Source organism: Pithys albifrons, chromosome 1, assembly GCF_047495875.1.
Source record: "Pithys albifrons albifrons isolate INPA30051 chromosome 1, PitAlb_v1, whole genome shotgun sequence".
In the NCBI taxonomy this organism is placed as follows: domain Eukaryota; kingdom Metazoa; phylum Chordata; class Aves; order Passeriformes; family Thamnophilidae; genus Pithys; species Pithys albifrons.
Window position 1 is genome coordinate 69083920 of NC_092458.1, and position 20771 is coordinate 69104690.

Here is a 20771-nt window from a genome sequence, read left to right on the forward strand (position 1 = left end):
AGTCTCAAGAGGGACCTTATTGCTCTTTACAGCTACCAAAAGGGGATTGTGGTGAGGTGAAGGTCAGTCTTTTCTCCCAGGTAGTAAGTGACAGGATGAGAGCAAATGGCCTTAAGTTGCACCAGGGAAAGTTTAGATTGGATATTAGGAAAAAATTCTTCACTGGAAGGTGGTCAGGCATTGTAATAGGCTGTCCAGATAAGTGGTTGAAATCACCATCCCTGGAATAGTTCAAAAGGCACATGGATGTGGCACTTGAAGATATGGTGTAGTGATTGGCTTGGCAGTGCTGTGTTAATGGTTGGACTTGGTGGTCTTACAGGTCTTTTCCAACCTTAGTGGTTCTGTTGTCTTTTGAACCCAAATCATAGAATCATTTAGGTTAGAAAAGATTTTTAAAATCACGAAGTCCAACCATTAACCTAATACTGCCACACCCACCACTTAAACCAAGTTCCTAAGCAACATATCCATATGTCTTTCAAATACCTCCAGGGAGGGTGACTCCACCACTTCCCTGGAGAACATGTTCCAATGCTTGACAACCCTTTCAGTAAAGAAAGTTTTCATAATATGCAATCTAAACCTCCCCTGGTGTCACTTGAGGCCATTATCCAAACTACAGTTTAGCATTAACGCTATCTTCTGAATGTGTGAACATGTATTTGTGTGCACATAAACTGATGAGATAATGCATGAGCAAAAGTCTGTTGGGAGCAATAGGACAAAATAGTTGAGCCACGTGAATATTTCTGGCATTGTTATCTATAATTCTTGTATGTTGGAATGTACATTACGTATCAGAGAACAATAAACCATACAGTTACTTCATATAATTTGACACAGTTTGAAATTATTTGCAGTTCCTGCTTAGGGGATAAATTGCATCAAAGTGAAAAGGTGAAAAAGGTGGTCCTCTCTGATGCATGTCCTTTTTGTCCTTATTCCAGGATCAGTAAGGCAGCTTTAGGCTAATGAGCAATTCCCACAGAAAGGAGGAATTCTTCACCTGGCATTTTAGTTGTGTTTGCCAGCAAGAGAGCCCAATTGGTAATAAGCAATCTTTAATATTCTTATGCTTAGTCTTTAACTGGTTTGAGGGGGTTTTTTGTATTTTGTAAGATGCATGTGAAAAGTAACAGTTTGTCATGACAGGGAAGATCTTCAGAATATAAATTATAGAGGAAGTAGCTGAATGAGCCAATAGGAATAGTTACTACAGTGGTGATAGTCACTTCATACTGAGTACATACAATTTAATAATGTTTTACACAGTGAGGTAACAATCAATTTCTGGCTCTGTTCAGATGCTGACCTTTTCTTTCTTCGTTTTGATTATGGGAGATTGATTTGCACACATTTTCGTTCTGAATCCAAATTAATCTCTGCTTACAATTAAAATGCAATTTTCTCAAGTTGTGTATGCAGTCAGATTTTTAACTATGTCCTTTTGTTGTTGTTGTCCTTATCCTACTTTAGTTGTTCTTCTATACTTGTCTTCTCTAACCATAAAGTAGATTATAGAATCCTTAGGTCAGGGATCATGACTTCTAACACTCCCTAGTAGAGGAACAGAATTAAACCTCTGGTCTGTGAGCCTATCATAATAGTTTGTCTTCATCTGTTGCTAGTACCTTAACACATGCTGCTACACTATAGTATTTATAAAACTAGTCTTTGTTAGCAACAGGAGATGATGACTTAAAGCAGAGAGATGCTACAGAAATCATAGCTTCTTTATTTCAGGATAGAATTGATGGTCATTAATTGAGTCTTCTTGAAGGCATAGTCTCGCCTTTGCTAGATGAGACTGACTACCTTCTCAAACCTAGAAACAGGATTTTTTCTTGAAATGAGGTTGTGTCTGCCTGCATTTTTTGAGAAGGTCCATGATTCTGTGCAGATTCAGGAAATGCCATCTATCCTGAAAGTCTGAGCTGCATAGTTTTTTTTGCAAATTGGCAGGAATTGTTCTCTGGTCTCAGAAACATGTATTATGAATGCAGCTTCCAGTTAATCTTGATTGTCCTTTATAAGACTTTATTTCTCCAATTATGCAGCCTCTCTCCCTCTTCCACTGTAATAAGCTTTGCCCTTGTATCTGATTAAGTTCTTATTAGAACAGAATATTGGCCTTAGCATTGGGCTGATAGATGAGACTGGAAAAATCAGATTACAAGTATAACAAATACAGAAGGCAGTCATGGTGTGAGTTATCTGGTTGCATGCAGAAGGACTCACCTGCTCAGTTTAGATATGTAAAAGCTGAATGTCAGGGCAGAGCAAGTGATTGTAGCATTTCTTTAAAGATAATGGAAAGAAACAGGCAAATCCAAGGTCTGGATTGGACACCTGTCTCAACCTGGAATAAATTGTTCTTTCATTCTGTCAGTCTCTCTCCCCTGAATATAATGGGAGCCTGGGGTTAGTCAGGAGGAGGTTTGTAAGTTGGAAAAGTCAGATGAGCTTTTGGGCATATGAGCTCTTCTTCAGATCTGAAATAGGAGCAGCAGATTTCAAAGTTAATTATAAACCCTTTTCTGCGTATGTCCTTACAGCATCATAGTTACAGCAAAGCACCACAGAGATCACTATCTCGGATTTAGGCATCTAATTTTTAGCCAACAAAATGAAGCCAGAGGAACCAGGCATGAGGTGCCTATTGGGAGTTTGAGGACTTGCATTTCACATGACAAATTCTTCCGCAGGGTGCTCCCTCCAGTCATGAGCTGTGAACCAGCCCAGAGGAATGGCAGCCTCTCCTGTTGGTGAGATGCCCCTCTGTAATTGCGCTCTGTGCTTGGCTTCTTACTGCTTGTGTGTTCACTTGAGTTCTTAACTCACATCACATGCTCCTTGTGCAGCCGAGGGCTGCCAATATACGCCTGTTAGATTTTTCCAGTTGTTTGGAAAAAGTAACTTTCTGTATGCTATGTATCTTTGCAGTACAAGTCTCGTGGCAAGGTTAGAAGTTTGAACATATTCTCAGCTTTTCCTTATCTGCAGTTTGGATATGTTATTAGAAAGAGAAAGGGTCTGGGAGTATGTCACTTTTCCTCAATAAGGAGAAGTTGTTCTGCTGCTCTCCCTGCCACCCCCACAGACTCCTGCTACAGTTCCAGCAAGGACTGAGCTGCTCACAAGCTCTGTCGTGGGCAGCACAGCATCAGGGTTTCCCCTGATGCCTTTGGTTGTTTTGGAACTCCTTGCACTGCTGGTGACTCAGTGCCATGGTCTCCTTCACAGGGTTTGAAAACTTGCTTATCTTAGTGTTCTGTCTCTGTTTCCTAAAAGACTGTGTCATCTTTTGATGTTTTCTCCCTGCATCAGCATCTCACCCTTTTTACCCTGAGCTGCCTGACTCACTGAGAAACCTCCTGGTATTGACTTGCTCTGATGCAACTGCTCTTCTGCAATGGAGATTTGCCAGCACTGGCCTCGGCCCAGCACTGGGTATTTCTTGTTTCCTCAGAGGAACGATTGCTTTAAATAAAGAAGGACAGATGCAAAGCTTGTTTTGTAAAGCATAGCAGAATTGCCTTTTCCACTGGGCATACTTGAATTTTAATTCAGGTGGTTCAATTCACTAATTCATGTGATTGAAATGACTTTTATCATCTTTCAATGGAGTAATGCACTAGTTCAGTAAAAGCTTTCTAGCTGAAGTGGATTCTTAATTCATTTAAATTGCATGCTCATTTATTATTCAGATGCTGGTTTGCCAGGGGCTATCATAGCAATCTGAACACTTGGTTTGTCATGCTTTCAAAAAGCATTAATATTTTTTGCTATCCTTGATTTATCTCTGATATCACCAGTATTTCAAAAGGAGGCCTTAAAGATCTAATTACTAGCTTGAATTTTTGCCCTTTATTGGTTTAATTAGCAGTAAGTACTTTATAAATGCATAGAAGAGCTTTAAAGAATGAGAACAAAAATAAGGTGGGTAAAAAAGGGATACCTTGTTAATTTAAGGTACTTGTCCAGTATCATTAAAATTATCTAAGAGAGAGCTCAGAATGAAATACAAGATATTGAATTTCAGTGATCGTGTATTTCAGGCTAATTTGAACAAAAATTTTAGCAGCATCTCCCCAAGGAAATCAATATACACCGTTCTTATCTAACCCAGCTCACTGGTGCAGGATTCTCAGAGTTCAGCTTGCACGAAAGCTGGCAGCCAGTTAAAACAAAGAAATACAATTTCTTGTTCCCATGGCAGGCAAGGCTGCAGGGTGGGCTCTGCTGTAAAGGCCACAGCATGAGCTGCACACACTGAGTTTGGTTTTTAAAATGCCCTGATCCTCAGATTACGACTGTGCTGAAATCCCGTCCAGATTCACTCATTTTGCAGAATGAGAATTTGTTTGAGTTGTGAATATATTTAATGGTATTCTTATAATAATTTTTCATGAAAAGCTAAATAGTACCCCAGTATGACCTTGAACTTGCCGAGCTTCGGTAAAGATAGCAGTAATTGCCATCTAAAATTAAAAAGCTGGTATTTTTTTAATTTTTATTTGTTTGTCACAATGTCTGTTTGAAATGGAGCTAAAAAGAGATCCTGGTCAAACCATCTCAGTGACTTGGCTGATAAAAAGGAGTTTGTTGTCTTCCTAGGGAAAGATACCTACTTTACACAGTTCTCCTTTGAAGTTAAGATAGTGGAGAAAGATTGATTCAAGTTTTAATTTTGTATATTACAAGCAAAGCAATCTTGCAGGCATGTAAAATTATGTTTTCTTGCAGGTGGTAGTAGCTACTTTTGCTTTGGCATTTGATTATTTTTGTTATAATTGTTGATCCTAGTGATTTTGTTCATTCGTTGAATCTAAATGCCTTTTGTCAGATCTAAGCCTTTCCTAAGCTGTACAGGTGTAAATAGGTGTTTCTGAGTGCAAGTGGGTACTTGTTTGATTCAGCCCTTTCCTAACATTAATCCTAACATTGATGTCAGGTCCATTCCACATATTAGTGTAAAAAATGATATAAGATGGAAACACTTCCATTGTAAGAAACATATGTGACAAAACACCCAGGTTTGCCAAGGGCAAATTAAGGCTGACGGATATGCTCTTGTGGTGTTTTCTTAATTACAGTTGTCAACTAACTTTCTTGGCTAACAGCACAGAATTTGTGTGCTTCTAAGTAGACTCAGTATTCATTCAACTTAAAAAGCTAAAATGCCTTTTTGTTCGTGAAAGGTGTGTCTGTACCTCATTGTTTCATAGATCCAGTATAGATGGTGAAAATTAGATGATGGCATCTGTAAAATATGTAGAGACCCTTGAAAATACTCACTGTCCTTTAAATCAGAATTCCCTCGTAATCATGGCAGGTCTGTAGGGGAAAAAAAGTTGTTTTTCTTCTCGTTCATGAGAGTTCAAAACAAAAAAATCCAAGTTTCTTTTTTTTATATGAAAGTGAGACTATTACTGCTACAAACAGGTATTATAATATGTCATTAATTTGCCTATTAGTAAGAATCAATGTTAAAGAATAAAACTATAGAAAATTGCAGCACACAGATGTTTTACTTATAATTATTAGGAACTATTTAATCTAATATGGTCTATATTCCTGAGAGAGGCTTAGATCCTGATCTGTTTGTCATCATATGTGAGGAGTGACAGCACCAAGATTTAATTCATAGACAGGAAGAGACACTTTTTTTTTTCAGTGTACAAACTGGCTAAGAAGTCTGTTCATACCTTTGCAGTGCATTTTCTGCAAAGGGGAGTTAAACTTCTTCTAATCATTGTAGACAAGGCCTTAAGAGACCTGATTCCTCAGAAGGCTGCATGTTTGATATTAATAGAGCTTTCCTTGTTGGTTTTTAAAGGGATCTCACTGTTAGAAAGTAAATAAATTGAGAGAATAATCACCAAGAGCTGAATTAGTATTCAAGGGATATTATTAGTGCTACAGTAATGTTTCCAAATGAAAACTGAGATTTTGAGTCTTCACAGATGATTTTTATATGGTGATAGTGCCAATAAAATATAACTGGATTTAATTCTTAGGAAATATTTAAATAATTGTTTCTTCTTTTCCTCCACTAATCCTTTCACCCATGGAACAGGAGCATGAGCACCTCTGCATCATTGTTGTTACTGTCTATTCACTTCTGAAAGAGGTCAGTCGACATGTCAGCATCTTAAACATCTCTGGAGGGTGACTGACTGGATGCAAGAGGGCACAGCTCTAGGCAGTTGCAGTTGTGGCTGCTGGCTGGTGAAGAGAGTCCATATGTCTACAACAGACTTTCCTTTCATTGCTTAATTTTTATCAAGATGTAGTAATTCCCACTGAGGATGTGTTGTTCCCCAAAACCAGGTAGCTGAGGAGTTTCAGAGTTACTGCTCTGAATGCAACAAAAAGAAGAGAAGCACAGATTTAGCAAATGTAGAGCCTCACAAACGGTCAACTTGAGTCTCAGCTGTAACTCCCAGTAGTTTCTCCATACCTTGCATCAATTATCCAAGCCTTTGCTGTTCCAGCTTGCAGAGTTGAGCTTGTCCCCCTTTGTCATCCTCCTGAATGCTGGCAAAAGGCTACCCCAGTACTCTGCTGTGGTAGCAGGTGCCATTCCAGATGTGATGTTCTTGGAGTCACCAGGAGAATGAAATGAGTGAGCTGCTCTTAAACAAATAAGGGTCTGTGGTGGCTTCAGTACAGACAGCGAGTACAAAGGGCATGTCTAGCGAAAAACATTGCAGGATGGTTTTCCCCTTTTTCTTTCAGATACTGTTTTTTGCAGACCTACAACCTGACTCATTCCCTTCTATAAGGCTGATCACTATGTGGGTCTCCCAGAGCTGAAGGAACAACTGTAGTTTAGTTCCATGTTGAAATGTGCTGTACAGAAGCAGAGACTTTTCAAAGCTGAGATCTAAATCACTTAATTTGCTAAATAGCCATTCTTTAAAATGCTCTGCAGCAGTGAACAGTGTTACATGTGTTATATCAGACTGCTCAGGGCTCAGCTTTACTGCATTGTTGCTTGTTCTCCCAGTCTGTTATTGGTCTGACTTTTGCCTCAAATGAGGCAAAGCCGAGGACTTCATACATTGTTCGAGTTAGTTACCTATGTAGCTTTATGTGTGTGTTTATGGGTGTAGATATATGTATAGGCAGTGCACAAAAATGTATTCATCCACAGTAACAGGTGGTACTGGCAACACCTGTTGCTGGGGTCACTCAACACTCCAGTATTAAACCCCTAATTTTAGTTGCTTATAACTTTTGTCAAACTTAAACATTTGTGTTGAAATGTTATGCGCCAGGTGTCTGCCTTAGGCTGATTTGGGGGAGGGGGTGTGGGGAGAGGAATTTATCAGCAAAACTGTTACTGCCAGTTCAGAGAGCAGAGGCCAGGACACTCACTGGTTTGCCTGTGCTGAAAAATGAGCTATTGCTGGTTGAGATGTTCCAGCAGCTTCCCTTGTCCAAAGCTAAAAATTGCCAGTGGAGACCCCCCTGCAGCTGGGCATGCTGTTTGCCAGCAAAATGGAAATTCACTGTTTTATTGAGAATGCACCTCTGTCTGGCTAAATTATGGGCCTGTGAAAATGCTTGGTAGATGTTTGTTGACAGTTGCCCACCAGGCTGCCTCCATCATGTCCATCTCCAAATAATGGTGCCACGCTGGTGCCTCTTTGGATGCAAGATGCCTGTGAAGCAGCAGAGTAGCCTTGGAGTCTGAGCATGGAGCATGCCAGGCTGCTGCAGGCAGCACCAGTCTGCAGAGCAAATCGAGGCAGCTCAGCTTCTGCTTACACGATGTGAATAAATAGGAGGGAACAGCTGGCTGGAATCCAGAGGGACCGGTGGTGTAGGAAGAGAGTGATGGGCTGAGAATGGTAAGAGTGAAGGACAATAGGGTTTTGAGAACTGTATGAGGAGAAATGCTGAGGAGGCAGATCAGTGTGATAGGGCAGAAAGACTGGGAAGGGATGGAGCACAGCTCCTGCTAGTCCATAACCACAGGATTTCTGTGATCCCTGTCTAACCAGCTGGAATGTTACACTGATGATATATTGCAGTTTCTCAAATGGTTGATTTGTACAGGAATACAGCCTATACTGCTGCCAGTGTCTCCCCTGTTCAAGTGTATAGACTAGAACCTACTAAGAAACACTTAGATGTTTGCATGGGTTTTATCTGATGCTCTTTCAGAAAGCAGAGTTGTTCAATTCACTTCTGATTAAAAGAAATATCAATATTTTCATTCTTTTTTTGTCTTTTTTTTTAGTATTCCTTAGCCGTCACATGCAAAACCTGCACTTCAAGGATTGTTATGTGTGTGTGCAAATCCCCAAATACTGTCTAATCTTGCTTTGGAATATGTGCAACATTTGTAGCTCACAGTATGCAAAGTCACACTAGTAAGGCAGTTGTAGATACCAAAGTGGGCTGTGGTTTCATCTAGGCTGAGAGAACATTTGAAGACACTGCTCACATTACTTTTGAATCTTGTCCTTTCATGATCATTATGGGAATTAAAAACAAACTGCCTGTTTCAAAATATTCTGTTTCATATTACGTAGCATTTTCCCATAAAAATGTGAAGAAATGCCACAGAGAATCTGATCAAAGTTTAAAGTCAGTTTGTTATTGAATGATGCTTTTTTTTATTATAGGCAAAGCCTCAGCCAAGAAACTGACAAAAAAGGTAAGCAAAATGTTCCTTTCCTTCTTCAAAAGAACTTGCATTCTTTCTGTTACTGAAGTGATTAAGTCTCTTTCAAAACTGGCTTTATATTTTCTTGTTTGTGTCTTTGAAGGAGGTAGATGCTTCACTGCTATATGTTGCCAAAGCTAAACCAGGACCGACCTTTTTTAGAGACCTTGGTGATAAAGGTAATGAGCACTTTTGATACTGAAAAATAGTATCTTGCTTTTTATGTCATTATATAGTATGAATTGAATATATTTTTAAAGAAGTTTTTATGGATTTAACTTCATCCCCATCTAGCCAGTAGCTGCCTCCTTGGCAAATCTCTCAGTTATGCAAGAGAGTAAAGAGGCAGGGCTGGGAATTGAAAGCCTTCTGAGGTGCAGGAGGAGACATGAAAGAAACTGAAAAACCTACTTGGAGAAGAGAAAGGGGCTAAGAGGGATAACTTCAGCACAAAATGGGTTTTTAAGACTTGTTAAGAAGCTGCTGTTTCACTATATAGCTTGGATGCATGGAAACTAAGACTAAAAATAAAATTTGAATCCAGTTATGTAAAGAGGCATCCCTGATTCCAAAAGCAGTTGAACTTAATTCTCCGTCTTGAGGAGCTCTGTGACCCTTTGCAGCACTGATGTGCTTTGATTGCTTTTCACCCAGCATTTCTGCTGTACGCTGGAAAACTCTGAGAGCTGGGATATTGTTTGTGTAACAACAGGGAATTAAAGAACACCAAATAAACATCTCATTAGCATAAATTAATTGAAGGGGGAAGACAAACAAGAGGATCAAGGAAACCAAATAGAAGAGTAATTAACCATTTCACCAGTAACAAAGACCAAAATCCCCAAACTAATGAGAAAGACTGACAGTGCTTATTCACAAACTTTCTGTATTGTACAGTCCAGCCTGAACCCTTTATTCCATGGATGTTTCTGGAAAATAAAGTTGCCGTTGCACTGCTGCAATTCCTTGGCAGGCCTGAGCCATGCTCTCTCCATGCACAGCAGATCCCCAGACAGAGCTGGCAGCTTGTGCCAAGAGAGCAGCCCTCAACCTCAGCCTGCAGCATTTCTCCTACCCTTCAGCCTCATGGCCCCTTCTGCTTGCCTTCATTTCTTGTATCCTTGTGCAGGCGTGAAGGGGACTCCAGCTGGGTGCCTTGCTTGAAAGACCCAGCATACCCAGCAGCCCTGAAACATCTCTGAATAAGCTGAACATTTTTTTCCTGTCCTAGGGAAGGCTGGGTTTTGTATTGAATAGTCATTCCCTGCCTACGTGCCTTCCCAGAATCTGGTTTAAAGTATTCCCAGTCTTTAAGTCTTGGATGTTGTCTCTCTGTACCTTCTTTTTTACAGCCGTTTTTTTAGAGTCTTTGTAGTGATGGACACTTCAAATTCCCAGACAACACTGCCTGTGAAAACTGGGAATCCACCAAGAGAAACTGAAAACACAGCAAATCAGCACAGCCTTCTTTATTGCACCTCTCCCAGCTGAGTGCTTGGCACAAAGTGAGCTCAGTGATTTGCACAGCCTGGCATCTTCTGCATTTTGGCAAGGACCTCCCCTTGCTTAGCACTCTGTGTCTGTATACTCTGTCCTTCAGAGGTCAGGTAGTCCTGTCTGAGGTGATGCAGGAACATTCAGTAGAGTCACCCATATGTCCCCACAGCACACAGAGTTTTTATGGGTTTTGGTCATCATGTCTGTTTAGTGACTGATGCTTTTGCTTTGAGATGCATTATTATCACAGTTTAAAAATTAAAATATTTATGCTTTTACAAGTACCAGAATAATGAATCTACCCCTGTCCCACAGTTTAGATGAGGTTGTTTTAACTACCTTCAAATTGTTATTTAAATGTCAAGGAGAGGGAAAACTGTCATCGGTTCAGTTTGCAAAATAAAATACTAGCAAATTCTGCCTTCTAGTGGTCAGTTTTAAAATTCATGTCATATTTTGTGGGTATACTTATGATTTATTCAGCATTGAGAATATTGTACTGTCAGTATTTGCTGTAAAGTTTGAGGATACAGATTTCTAGGGAGGGATAGGGAAGGTTCCTTTAGCATTAGAAAATGACAGTATTTTGCCAATGCTAACTGCAAATACTTGGCTGCAAGTATGCTGAGTCATTTAACAGTAAGTGAAGCATTTATCTCTTAAATTTTACTTGGATAGGAATATAATTTTCAGTGGGATGTCTTATTTTGGGTTTTTTGAATTTGCTGCATTATTTGTTTCAATTTGAGTAACTTTGTAATGATCACTGTAGAATTTAAAAGAAAATTACCAAAGTATTTAAATTACTTTATGGATGAGGTAAATTTGCCATTCAATACAAGTAGTAAAAGGACAATGAAATTAAAATAAGATTTCCAATGGAAATTTTTCCACAAATTAAAAAAATCATATGACAAATCATTTTAGTACAATCAGTCCTCCAGAAAATATCAGGCAGGCTGTGGATTTGCTTTAAAGCACTGAGTCAGGTTTTAAAGAACAGTCCAGAGTAGTTTTACATATCTTTATTATGTTTACGTTTTTACAAATTTCACTATAGAGACTTTTCAGTCAGATTACAATAAGACAATGAAAACACAATCTCTGTCTCACCCCTGCCATTTCTTGCAAGGTTGCTCTTTCCAACCCTCTACAATTCAAATGCTTTTCCCTTGAGCCAATAAGCAGGGTGTTGTCTTGAAACTGATCTTTCCTTGTCTTCACATTCTACCATCTTGGTAAAAACTTTGCAGATTCTTTATGCAAATTTTGTAAGATATAATGGTCTCCATCTAGCTCTATAGCTAAAACTCTCCAGGGGCTCAGTATTTTGTATGTCAATTATTAAAACTTTCTTTCTTCTGTGACTGTAGCAAACATAATCTGCCATGTTAATATCCTTTCAAAGGCTTTGATAAATATATTTTTCTTTCATAACTCCTTATTTTGTATCACAACACTGGGCCCTCCTTGTTCTGTTTTATTTAGCATAAGCTGCTTGCCTTCAACTTCCAGGTGTTCCTTAGACTGTCTCTGTGCAGCATACCTCAAGGCAGCTGAGAGGCAGACTCCTGCTTCTCCTTGGCCAATGGTGTTGTCCTTCATTGCTTGGTGGTTAAATTTTCAGTCAGGGATCTTTGTGCTGACACTATTGCAGTCCATGACTGGGGGCTGGCTTCCATACAGACCTGATAACTTGCCTCCTTGAATTCCTTTATATTCTTCCCTTAGATATCCTTTTGCTGTGTCACGCCAAACAGAATTTGGAGACTTGATCACTGCCCATCGTGCTATTGGCTTCATTTTCTTTCACCCCATTTGTTTCTATTTTTTTCATCTTATACTTAGGCATATAAGCTAAAAAATGGGGTAGGAGTTGTTTTATTTGATTTTGAATTTGTAGAAAACCTAGATATTTCATCTAGCAACACAACTCCCAAGTTTTACAGCTATGCAAGTAATAGTTTGCATTCTTGCAGTGGCAGAAATGCTAAAACTTGTAAGCAAAACTGAATCTCTGAGGTGAAAGTATTTTTTATTTCCATAGTATGATTATACTACTGTGCTCATTTATGCATGATTCATGTTGGATAATAGAGTCAGTAGCCCTATTTTGATGGAGAGAAAAGCTGAAATATGGACTCAGATTGAGTTGGTAATAGGGTCAGTATTATAGACCTGCCTTTAGCTAGGATTTGTTCTCTGATTTTCAGGCTCTTGCGTTTAATATTTCTTAACTGGTACTTAAAAGTGTTAAGTCACTATCTGAGGTTAAATACAAACGCTGTTGTCTCTGCATAGTAATTTATCAGAAGTTAATTGTTTGTCACTGAAGCTTAAGTGGACTCCTTATCTATCAATTAACTAAATATAAATTATAAAAATAGTTTATCTTTGCACATATAGGCATGTTTGAACTTTGTTATTTTAAGCAGCTTCAGTATTATACAATGTTTAGCTCACAAGTTAAAAGTAGCTCAGTTATTTTGAAAAGTGATTTATAAAAAAGCCCTTTACATTTTTTTCTCCAAACATTATTGTGGGGCAGATGGTTCAGATTCTGTTGTTTAACCACCCTCATTATGCACTCTCTATCTTTAGCTTGTACACTCTATTTTGACGCTATCACATCTTTGTGTTTGTTCAGGCTTTTCACTTAAGGCGATATTTCAAAAGAAAACATTGGAATTTTCCTTCAAAATGGGGGAAAATACTTTCACCTTGTAGAAAGGACATGTTCCTACTTTGAAAAAAAAAGAAGCCTCCTCTTGGCACTGAGCCCAGCAGTACTATCAGCACAATCTAGCAGCTTGGCAGCTTTTCGTGTTGCCATGTTCCCCTTGAGAATTAGAGGGAAGCTGTTCTCCGCCTTTGCGAGCCTGCCAAAGGAGGGAGGACTTTGATCCTTCAGGGTAATGTTAGAGTAGTTCTCCTCCCAGGTACTAAATGTGACAAAGCACATTTAATTTATTTGCCTTTTATATAAACATTGAATGTTTTCAGTGAAAATCTAAAGATTTAGTGTAGGCCTTTTATTAATACCAAATAAACCTTACTTTCTTGATTAGACATGAACATTGATGAGTCTCTGGTTTGGGAATTTTGCCTTCAGAGTACTAAAAACAGAAGTAAAAACTTTATTAAATAATAAAGTGGCTTACTTTAATAAATATATTTAATACTATGTCAAGCTACATTTTTCATATTTATAAGATTTGATCTTTAAAGTCTTACTATGAGTTTTTGAGGGTTTTTTTGCAAGTAACTTTTTAACTCTTTTATTTCAGGATTGATATCTTATGCAGAGTACCTATTTTTGTTGACGATCCTTACAAGTAAGTATTATATATTTAAAACACATAGATATAAATACTCAGCTGCTAACATATTTCCAGGAAGTTTTTTTTCTGATACTTTTATCTTCTAAATTTCTGCATAAATCATCATGGCTAGGCTTCGTGAATGCAGATTTGGGCAGGGCTCTCCCCACGTGCCCTTCCAGCCTGCGCAGTGGATTTTTTAGGTGAGGCACAGCGTGCACAGAACTGGCCCCACCGTTTAAATCCTGAGGTCCATCTGCCGTGGCCAAGCGAGCTTGGCAGTGACAGTGAAGTCCTCGGGACTAGAACCTGCAGCCCCCAATATTCCCAGGAGGTCTCCCATCCAAGTACTAACCGGGGCTGACCCAGTTTAGCTTTTGAGATCTGACGGGATTGGGTGTCAGGGTGGCCATAGTTTCAGCATTATAGTAAAATGTAAAAAAAAACACCAACCAAAAAACCCTACTATGTAGAGTTTGATAATGCATTAATATGAATGCATGTAACGTTGATTGATTGGAACTTAGTTCCGTAGTGTCATCACTGGTCTGCATTATAGTAAAATGTAAAAAACTACTATATAGAGATTGGTAATGCATTAATATAAATGCCTATAACTTTAATTGATTGGATCTTAGTTCCATAGTGTCATCACTGGTCCCTAGCAATACTTTAAAATCTCTCCATCGTGGGATCAGAAAAGCCTTTCAAAAGACTTTGAGAGAGAGGAGACATTGGTTCTGAAACCACATAATAAGGGAAGGAAGAACAGAGAGGGAAGATAAACAATTTGCCTTCTGGATAGTAGTTTTAGTCATTTTGGACAATGAGGCATTAACACTGTAGCTTGTGCAGTGGCATAAAAAGCTGTTGTAGTGTCTCAAAGGTTGCTGCCTACTATTTTTGTTTTCAGATATGCAATCGATGCAACACATAAACAGCAGAATTGCCCAGTGTCTTTTTGTTTGGCTTTTTTAATCCTTTTTCTTATCCTCTGTTCCTCTTGACTTATTTCCTCCAAATATTTCACATGTATTTCTGCCCCTCCTCCTTTGTTTCCTTTTTTTCTCTATCAGATATTTTGGTACTTGGTTTTTCTGCAAACAGCAGGCATTTTTTGTTGTGCAGAGAAGTGATCTCAGATTTTCTGGGTTTCCTCACCCAGAGCCATGCTTGTTCTGATGAAGTGTAGGTGATGCTGAAAAATACCAAGATTTGAGATGTGTGAATGAGCATTACACTGTGATACCGACAGACTAGCAGTGAAGTAGTTCACATACACGTCCATGGAATAGTCCACGTGTGCAGTCTTGTTTGACTAACATTTTCAGCAAGGGACAAAACCAGGCATTCTAGTTTTATTGTATCAGTAGATGGGGAAAGGAGAGAAGGAAGCAGTCACTTTCACCTGATGGGCTGTAGATGCTTGACCCTCATCACTTCTATGGCCATGAGGTCCATGGCCGAGGCATTAAAGAAATGGACAAACTTTGCTTGCACTGGAAATCCACCCTGACACAGTGTAATATGAACAAATAATGTTGGTCTCCAGCGAGTGGAGACAGTATTTCCAGCATTCCTGATAATGCACAGTTTAGGTAGGCCTTTTGCAGCTTACCTTATTTCTCAGCAGAACTGCATTAGTTCTTACTAGTGCAGCATGAAGAATGGATAATCTCTTGGAGAATTTCAGCTAGTACACAGTATTAAATTATATATATATATTTATATATGCATTAAGATAACCTATTTAACATACAAATATGCTGCTTCAGCAGTGGTGTCTATCCCATGCTACACCCTGCTTGAACCCGAGTTATACCATTTGTTCAAGTGGCTTTTAAAATCAGAAATAAGTGTTTAGCCCAATTAGAATACTGTTTTAAAAATATTTGTTGCAAGTCAAAAAAGGTGGGTTTATGTTAAAAGAGGACAACCATGACAGCCAAATTATAACTTCAGAACACCTTAAAGTTGCAGAAATAGGTGCCAATGATTCTATTTCTTTAAAAATTTATGGCAGCTGAAAGTGAATTCATGCTGAATTATTGGCTGAAACAATTGGAAAATTGAAGCAGTATCACAGCAAGTTGTTCCACTTCTCCAGACAATCAAGTAACATTATTTTTCACAGAATTTCTATAGAAATATACTGAACTGCAAAAACAAGGCACTTTTTGATGCTGGATAAAAATGCAGTGCTAATGTTGCTGCTTGGGTTACACAGAGGGTTATCATACTGATCAATTTGAAAGCAAATGTCAACAAGCGTTAGTGCCTCTCTTTGCCTAACAAGTATCCCATGTCAGTCAGCCCCAAGTTACACAAGCTGGCTCTCTCACTAGTGAGAATTAATGTGAGATTTCTTAAAGCAGGCATTAATATTCAAATTACTTCTTCTAAGTCACCAACAGAGCAATAGGGAAGCAGGAAAAGAGTCATCAGACTCCTGGTTCCAGGACACTGCTGACAAGACCATGCTGCCTGTCATACAAAAACAGTGTCTGTAACAACACTGAACTTGAAAATGTAATTTTGTGGCAGACAAAGGTTTTATTTTTTTGGCCCTGTGACCTTCTTTTCTCTTTTCTGCGTGCCTTGTATCATGGCTATCTTTTTTCTTCCAGTGCTGTATTGAATTTCATTTCTAGCAATAGGTTAATGGAGCCCTGTCTGGTGAAGAAGTCCAGGAATTGAAGTTGTCACCTTTACTCAAAGCTTCATTTCAATTAGCCAGTCACACAAATTGACAGCTTGCTTAACACAGGAATAGCTGGAGAGGAAGCACCTAGGTCTAACCTGCACTCACAGCCAAGATGAAGCTCTTCTTTTCAGATTTTGGAATTTTGCCTGGTTCTAATTAAATACAAATATATCTGTGATAGTCTTTGAACTATGCTTATTTTACGAACACATACCTTTGGGGTTACATCATATCAGATAAGTATGTCATCTCTGTATAAGCAGCTTTAGGTCCTGTATTTTCAGTAACAGCTCTCTTATCTGAAAATTGGAACACAGATGGTATGAATTACTATTAAATACATCAATTACTTTTATGCTCTAAATATGTTATAGGATAGCCTTTTCTTGCTTTTGTACTAGTAACACAAATTTAGCATGTGGCAGTTTTAGCCAGTTTTGATTATTAGAACCCAGTTGCCGGGGTAGGGCTCTGCTGTGCAGATTGCAGTGGTATTTTTAATATATCCCTGCATCACAAGATTGATTCACATAGAACGTTAGTTGACTGCTGAAGATGTAGTTATTTCTAAAATGTAAAAATAGTACTTTCTTTAACCATCTTGTTATGAGTTAAAAGGAATGGGATATTTCTTCAGCTTGTTACCTTTGCAGAAACATTCTTAAGGAAAAAAAAAGCCAGACTTAAAACTTTACAGAATGGAACTGAAAGAATATATTTCCAAAAGCAAAACTCTGAAGGCATTAGAGTTTTTTAGCGATATTGCCCTCATGGGTCCAGCATTGTTCTTGGAAACATGAATTTATTCCAGAGATGGTAAGTCCATGGCTTTCATATTAATGCCTGACATGAGTGGATTGTGGAATTAATTCACCTGCCCCAGAAATTACTGGTTAGGAGCTTGCTACTGCAGTGAACTGTAACTGCATTTTCAGCAGCGTGCTGCTCCTGTGTGGGCTCGCTAACGAGTGTGTCTGCCTCCTGTAAGTGAAGTAAGACCAGGAAATCATGGGAGGTTGCTCCAAACACACTGTGTTTTTATAGCAAGATTCAGAAGTCATTACATTTTTCTGTTGAAAAGAAACATCCACTCAGTGAAGGAAATGGAGGGTAAAATTGTGTAAAATTCCTGAGAAAAATCAGCTTGACGGGAGTCATACAAAACATGCTTTTGTCAAAAAAGGCTGGAAAGAGTAGTTTATTACATCTCAGTAATATTTGAGAACATTGTTTATGGAGGAAGGAGAAAGGAAGGGAAAAAAGGCCTGGGGCTAGCACAGCAGGAGCAGGAGCCGAGAGAGCTTGGCCACCCTTACAACATTGGTCTGTCTGCTAGAGAAGACTGCAGATAGTGACATATCGTCATCCATGCAGCAAGTACCTGAGGAGTACACTAGCTCTTTCACCCAGTTTGGGGATGGTTATTGGTTTCTTAAGACAATTTCTACTCTTCTCACCTGAAAAGGAGCTCTAATAAACAAGCAAGAGCTAGACTGCAGAAGTAGCATGGAATTATGGAGACATCCAGAGAGAATATATTTAGGCCAGGACAGTAGGAGATACAGATGGACATTAATGGCTGTACTTAGGCACTGCTGGCATTTCTTACTTTCCCATTGCATTAATTATCCCTTGAAATGATAGTTAAAAGCTGTTTTAAAAGTTTGCTGATACTGAAAGTGCAGTGAAAGTTTGCTGGTACTGTATGGTTCACTGGAAATACCATGCATGTATGGAGAACTGAACCATAGGCAGCATTGATTTTGCAATCATTATTCATTTTGCAATCTTTATTGGAGTACTAGTGTAAGCATCTCTGTGTGTATTTTCAATAAAGCTATTTTGCAATTTATTGCAGAACCCCAGACTGGACTTCAGATTGCCTTTAAAATGTTGGATACAGATGGCAATGAGCGAGTTGAAAAAAAAGAATTCTTTAAGGTAGGGGTATTTATATGTATATTCACTCTAAAGCATTTAAATAGATCCATGGGTTATATTTGCTAAATAAAGATTAATAAGTATGTGATCATAGATTGGACTGAAAAATAGGCTTGATGATTTTAATCAAAGTATTTTATATGAAAGAAGCACATACCAAAGTGTTGCTACAGAAGTTCTTACCGTATTTGAATCCTGTTTTGTAAATGTTACCTTGAATTGTATCTAAAAATCTGCTACTAGGAAGGCAGGAGTTTGTGTAGATCACTTAATCCCATGAGCTAATTTAAATAATAATCTGGAAGCCTTTTATTTCCTAAATGCCTTGAATAATTTCTTTAATTCACCGTCCTACCTTATTTTTTATTAATTTTGTTTACTGTTGCTAAACGGTTTTTACCAACTTACACTTTGAAAAGAAACCGCAGGATTTTTCCCATATTTTATATAAACCATGATGGAGAAAGGCAGATGGTTAAAAAACACAGAAAATTTTGCCCTAATGTTTTAAAGAAGACTAAGCTTAACTATATAGCTTATTCAACTTCTAAATATTTAACAAGAGACTGTTAACTAAGTACTTATTGTCAAAAGTTGAATGCAGAATTAACAAGCGTAGTTTTTAATAGACTCCCTCAGCTTAATTCAGATCCTTCATTAATACTGGAGGTGACTGGACAGACAGTTTTATAAAAAGCTGACATGGCTACTACTACAATTCCAATTATTTTCTGTCACTAGGATAAAGTTAAAGGTGATCATTAATGCACAACTCTAGAGAACCATAGAATCTAAAACTTATAAAGATGCACCTGTTGATAGAGAGATTAGAGAAAACATATAAGTGCACTTTCATAGCCTTAAACTCGGAATTAATGATACAAGAACTGTTGGCATATGTTTTGCACTGATCACCATTTTTTCAGTGAATTGTCTCTTAACAAGGTTGATTGATGAGTCATACTTCAAATATATTATAAAATGTAAAAGTACTTTCAGATTTAGTAGTACTCTTTGAAAATAATGTTTGAAATGAGATCATTTTCCAAGGCATTTTTCCCAGATGCCCTTAACTGAGCCTGCAGATCCTCTCGTCATGCATTAACCCCAGCCAGCAGCCAAGCCCAAGCAGCCACTCGCTCACTGCCCCACCAGTGGGATTGGGGAGAGAATCAGAAGGGTAAAAGCCAGAAAACTCATGGATTGAGATAAAGAGTTCAATAGGGAAAATAAAAGGCAAACACGCATGCAAAGCAAAACAAGGAATTAATTCACTGCTTCCCATGGACAGCCAATTGTTCGGCCATCTCCAGGAGAGCAGGGCCCTATCATGGATAATGGTGACTTAGGAAGACAAACGCCCTCATTCCAAATGTCCCCTCCTTCCTCTCCCCACTGAGCATGATGTCATATGGTCTGGAATATCCCTTTGGTTAATTGAGGTCACCTGCCCTGGCTGTGTCTCCCCCCAGCTTTCATGCACCCCAACATCCTCACTCCTGTGGCAGTATGAAAGGCAGAAAATGCTTTGGCTCTGTGTAAGCCCTACTCAGCTTACATTATCAATCCTGTGTTCAGCACAAATCCAAGACACAGTCCAACACCAGCCACTGTGAAGAAAATTAGCTCTACCCCAGCCAAAATCAGCACAACCCTCCACTTGCTTGTTGCTATGCAAAATCTTTTAATTTTGAAGAATTTGCTCTGTTAAAATGTTAGTTATTCTGCTGATTTGAAAGAAATCAAATTCTAGTAAAGCTTACATTTTTAACATACTAAACCTGGTGCAATCCTAGTGAATTGTTATTAGACTAGCAGTGCCCTGATCACCAAAATAGGTCTATTATGGCTGGATTATTCATCTACAAAACGATATGTTACAGGGGAAAGTAACTCCATGAACACAAGTGAACGCGTTCAGCTTGTAGTGCCTCTGCACGAAAATGACATGTTAGCAGTGCTCCCTTTAAAAAGCGACTGTGTCAGTTAAACAAATGAGGGCATTCATACAGAAGCACAGCACAGCTCTCTTGGGGAGGGGTGCAGTGTGTCATATATTTAATATCCATTATCCATTTCAGGTAATTCTAATTGAATCAGTCAGGATAAACAACAGAAGGTTTTCCAATGTAGAGGTGAAAACATTATACAAATCATTACAAATAATTTGATTTCTGTACCAGCAATCCCGTCAAATGAAAATTATTCTGGTTAGATAGATTGTTACTTTGCATTTCCTTTATGGGCTGTATTGATAAATTAATATAGAGTAGTAAAAAAGACCACATAAATTACTCTGTCAACTCACAAGTATCATTAAATTCAAAGAAGTCCCACAGGATGGAAGTTAATCAGAAGATGAGTTTTCTCTCATGACTGTTTACTAGAGGTGACTACTTTCAAGCAAAACTTTATTTTTCTAGATTGAATTCAAAAATAAAATCTTTGGAATGTAAGAACCTGGAAAATTGTATGTGTGTTAATCTGTATGCTGTAGTTCTGCATGCATCATAGAAAGCTTCTGGATGGCTAATAAAGTTATAAGTTGTGTAGCTAATCTGTTGTCTTGTCCCAGGTGGCATCTTAGGAAAATATATTTGAACTATTCTTGGTTGTTTCCCCACTA

General features: G+C 38.4%; 1 protein-coding gene across 1 annotated transcript in view; it reads left to right on the forward strand.

The window, feature by feature from the left end:
* MICU2 (mitochondrial calcium uptake 2) overlaps nt 1-20771 on the forward strand; it is a 147262-nt gene that overhangs the window by 98216 nt on the left and 28275 nt on the right. Inside the window, exons 3-6 of the mRNA XM_071554045.1 lie at nt 8643-8674; nt 8787-8862; nt 13468-13515; nt 18063-18145. Of these exons, the coding sequence (XP_071410146.1) occupies nt 8643-8674; nt 8787-8862; nt 13468-13515; nt 18063-18145 (239 nt within the window). The remainder of the gene's footprint in view (nt 1-8642; nt 8675-8786; nt 8863-13467; nt 13516-18062; nt 18146-20771) is intronic.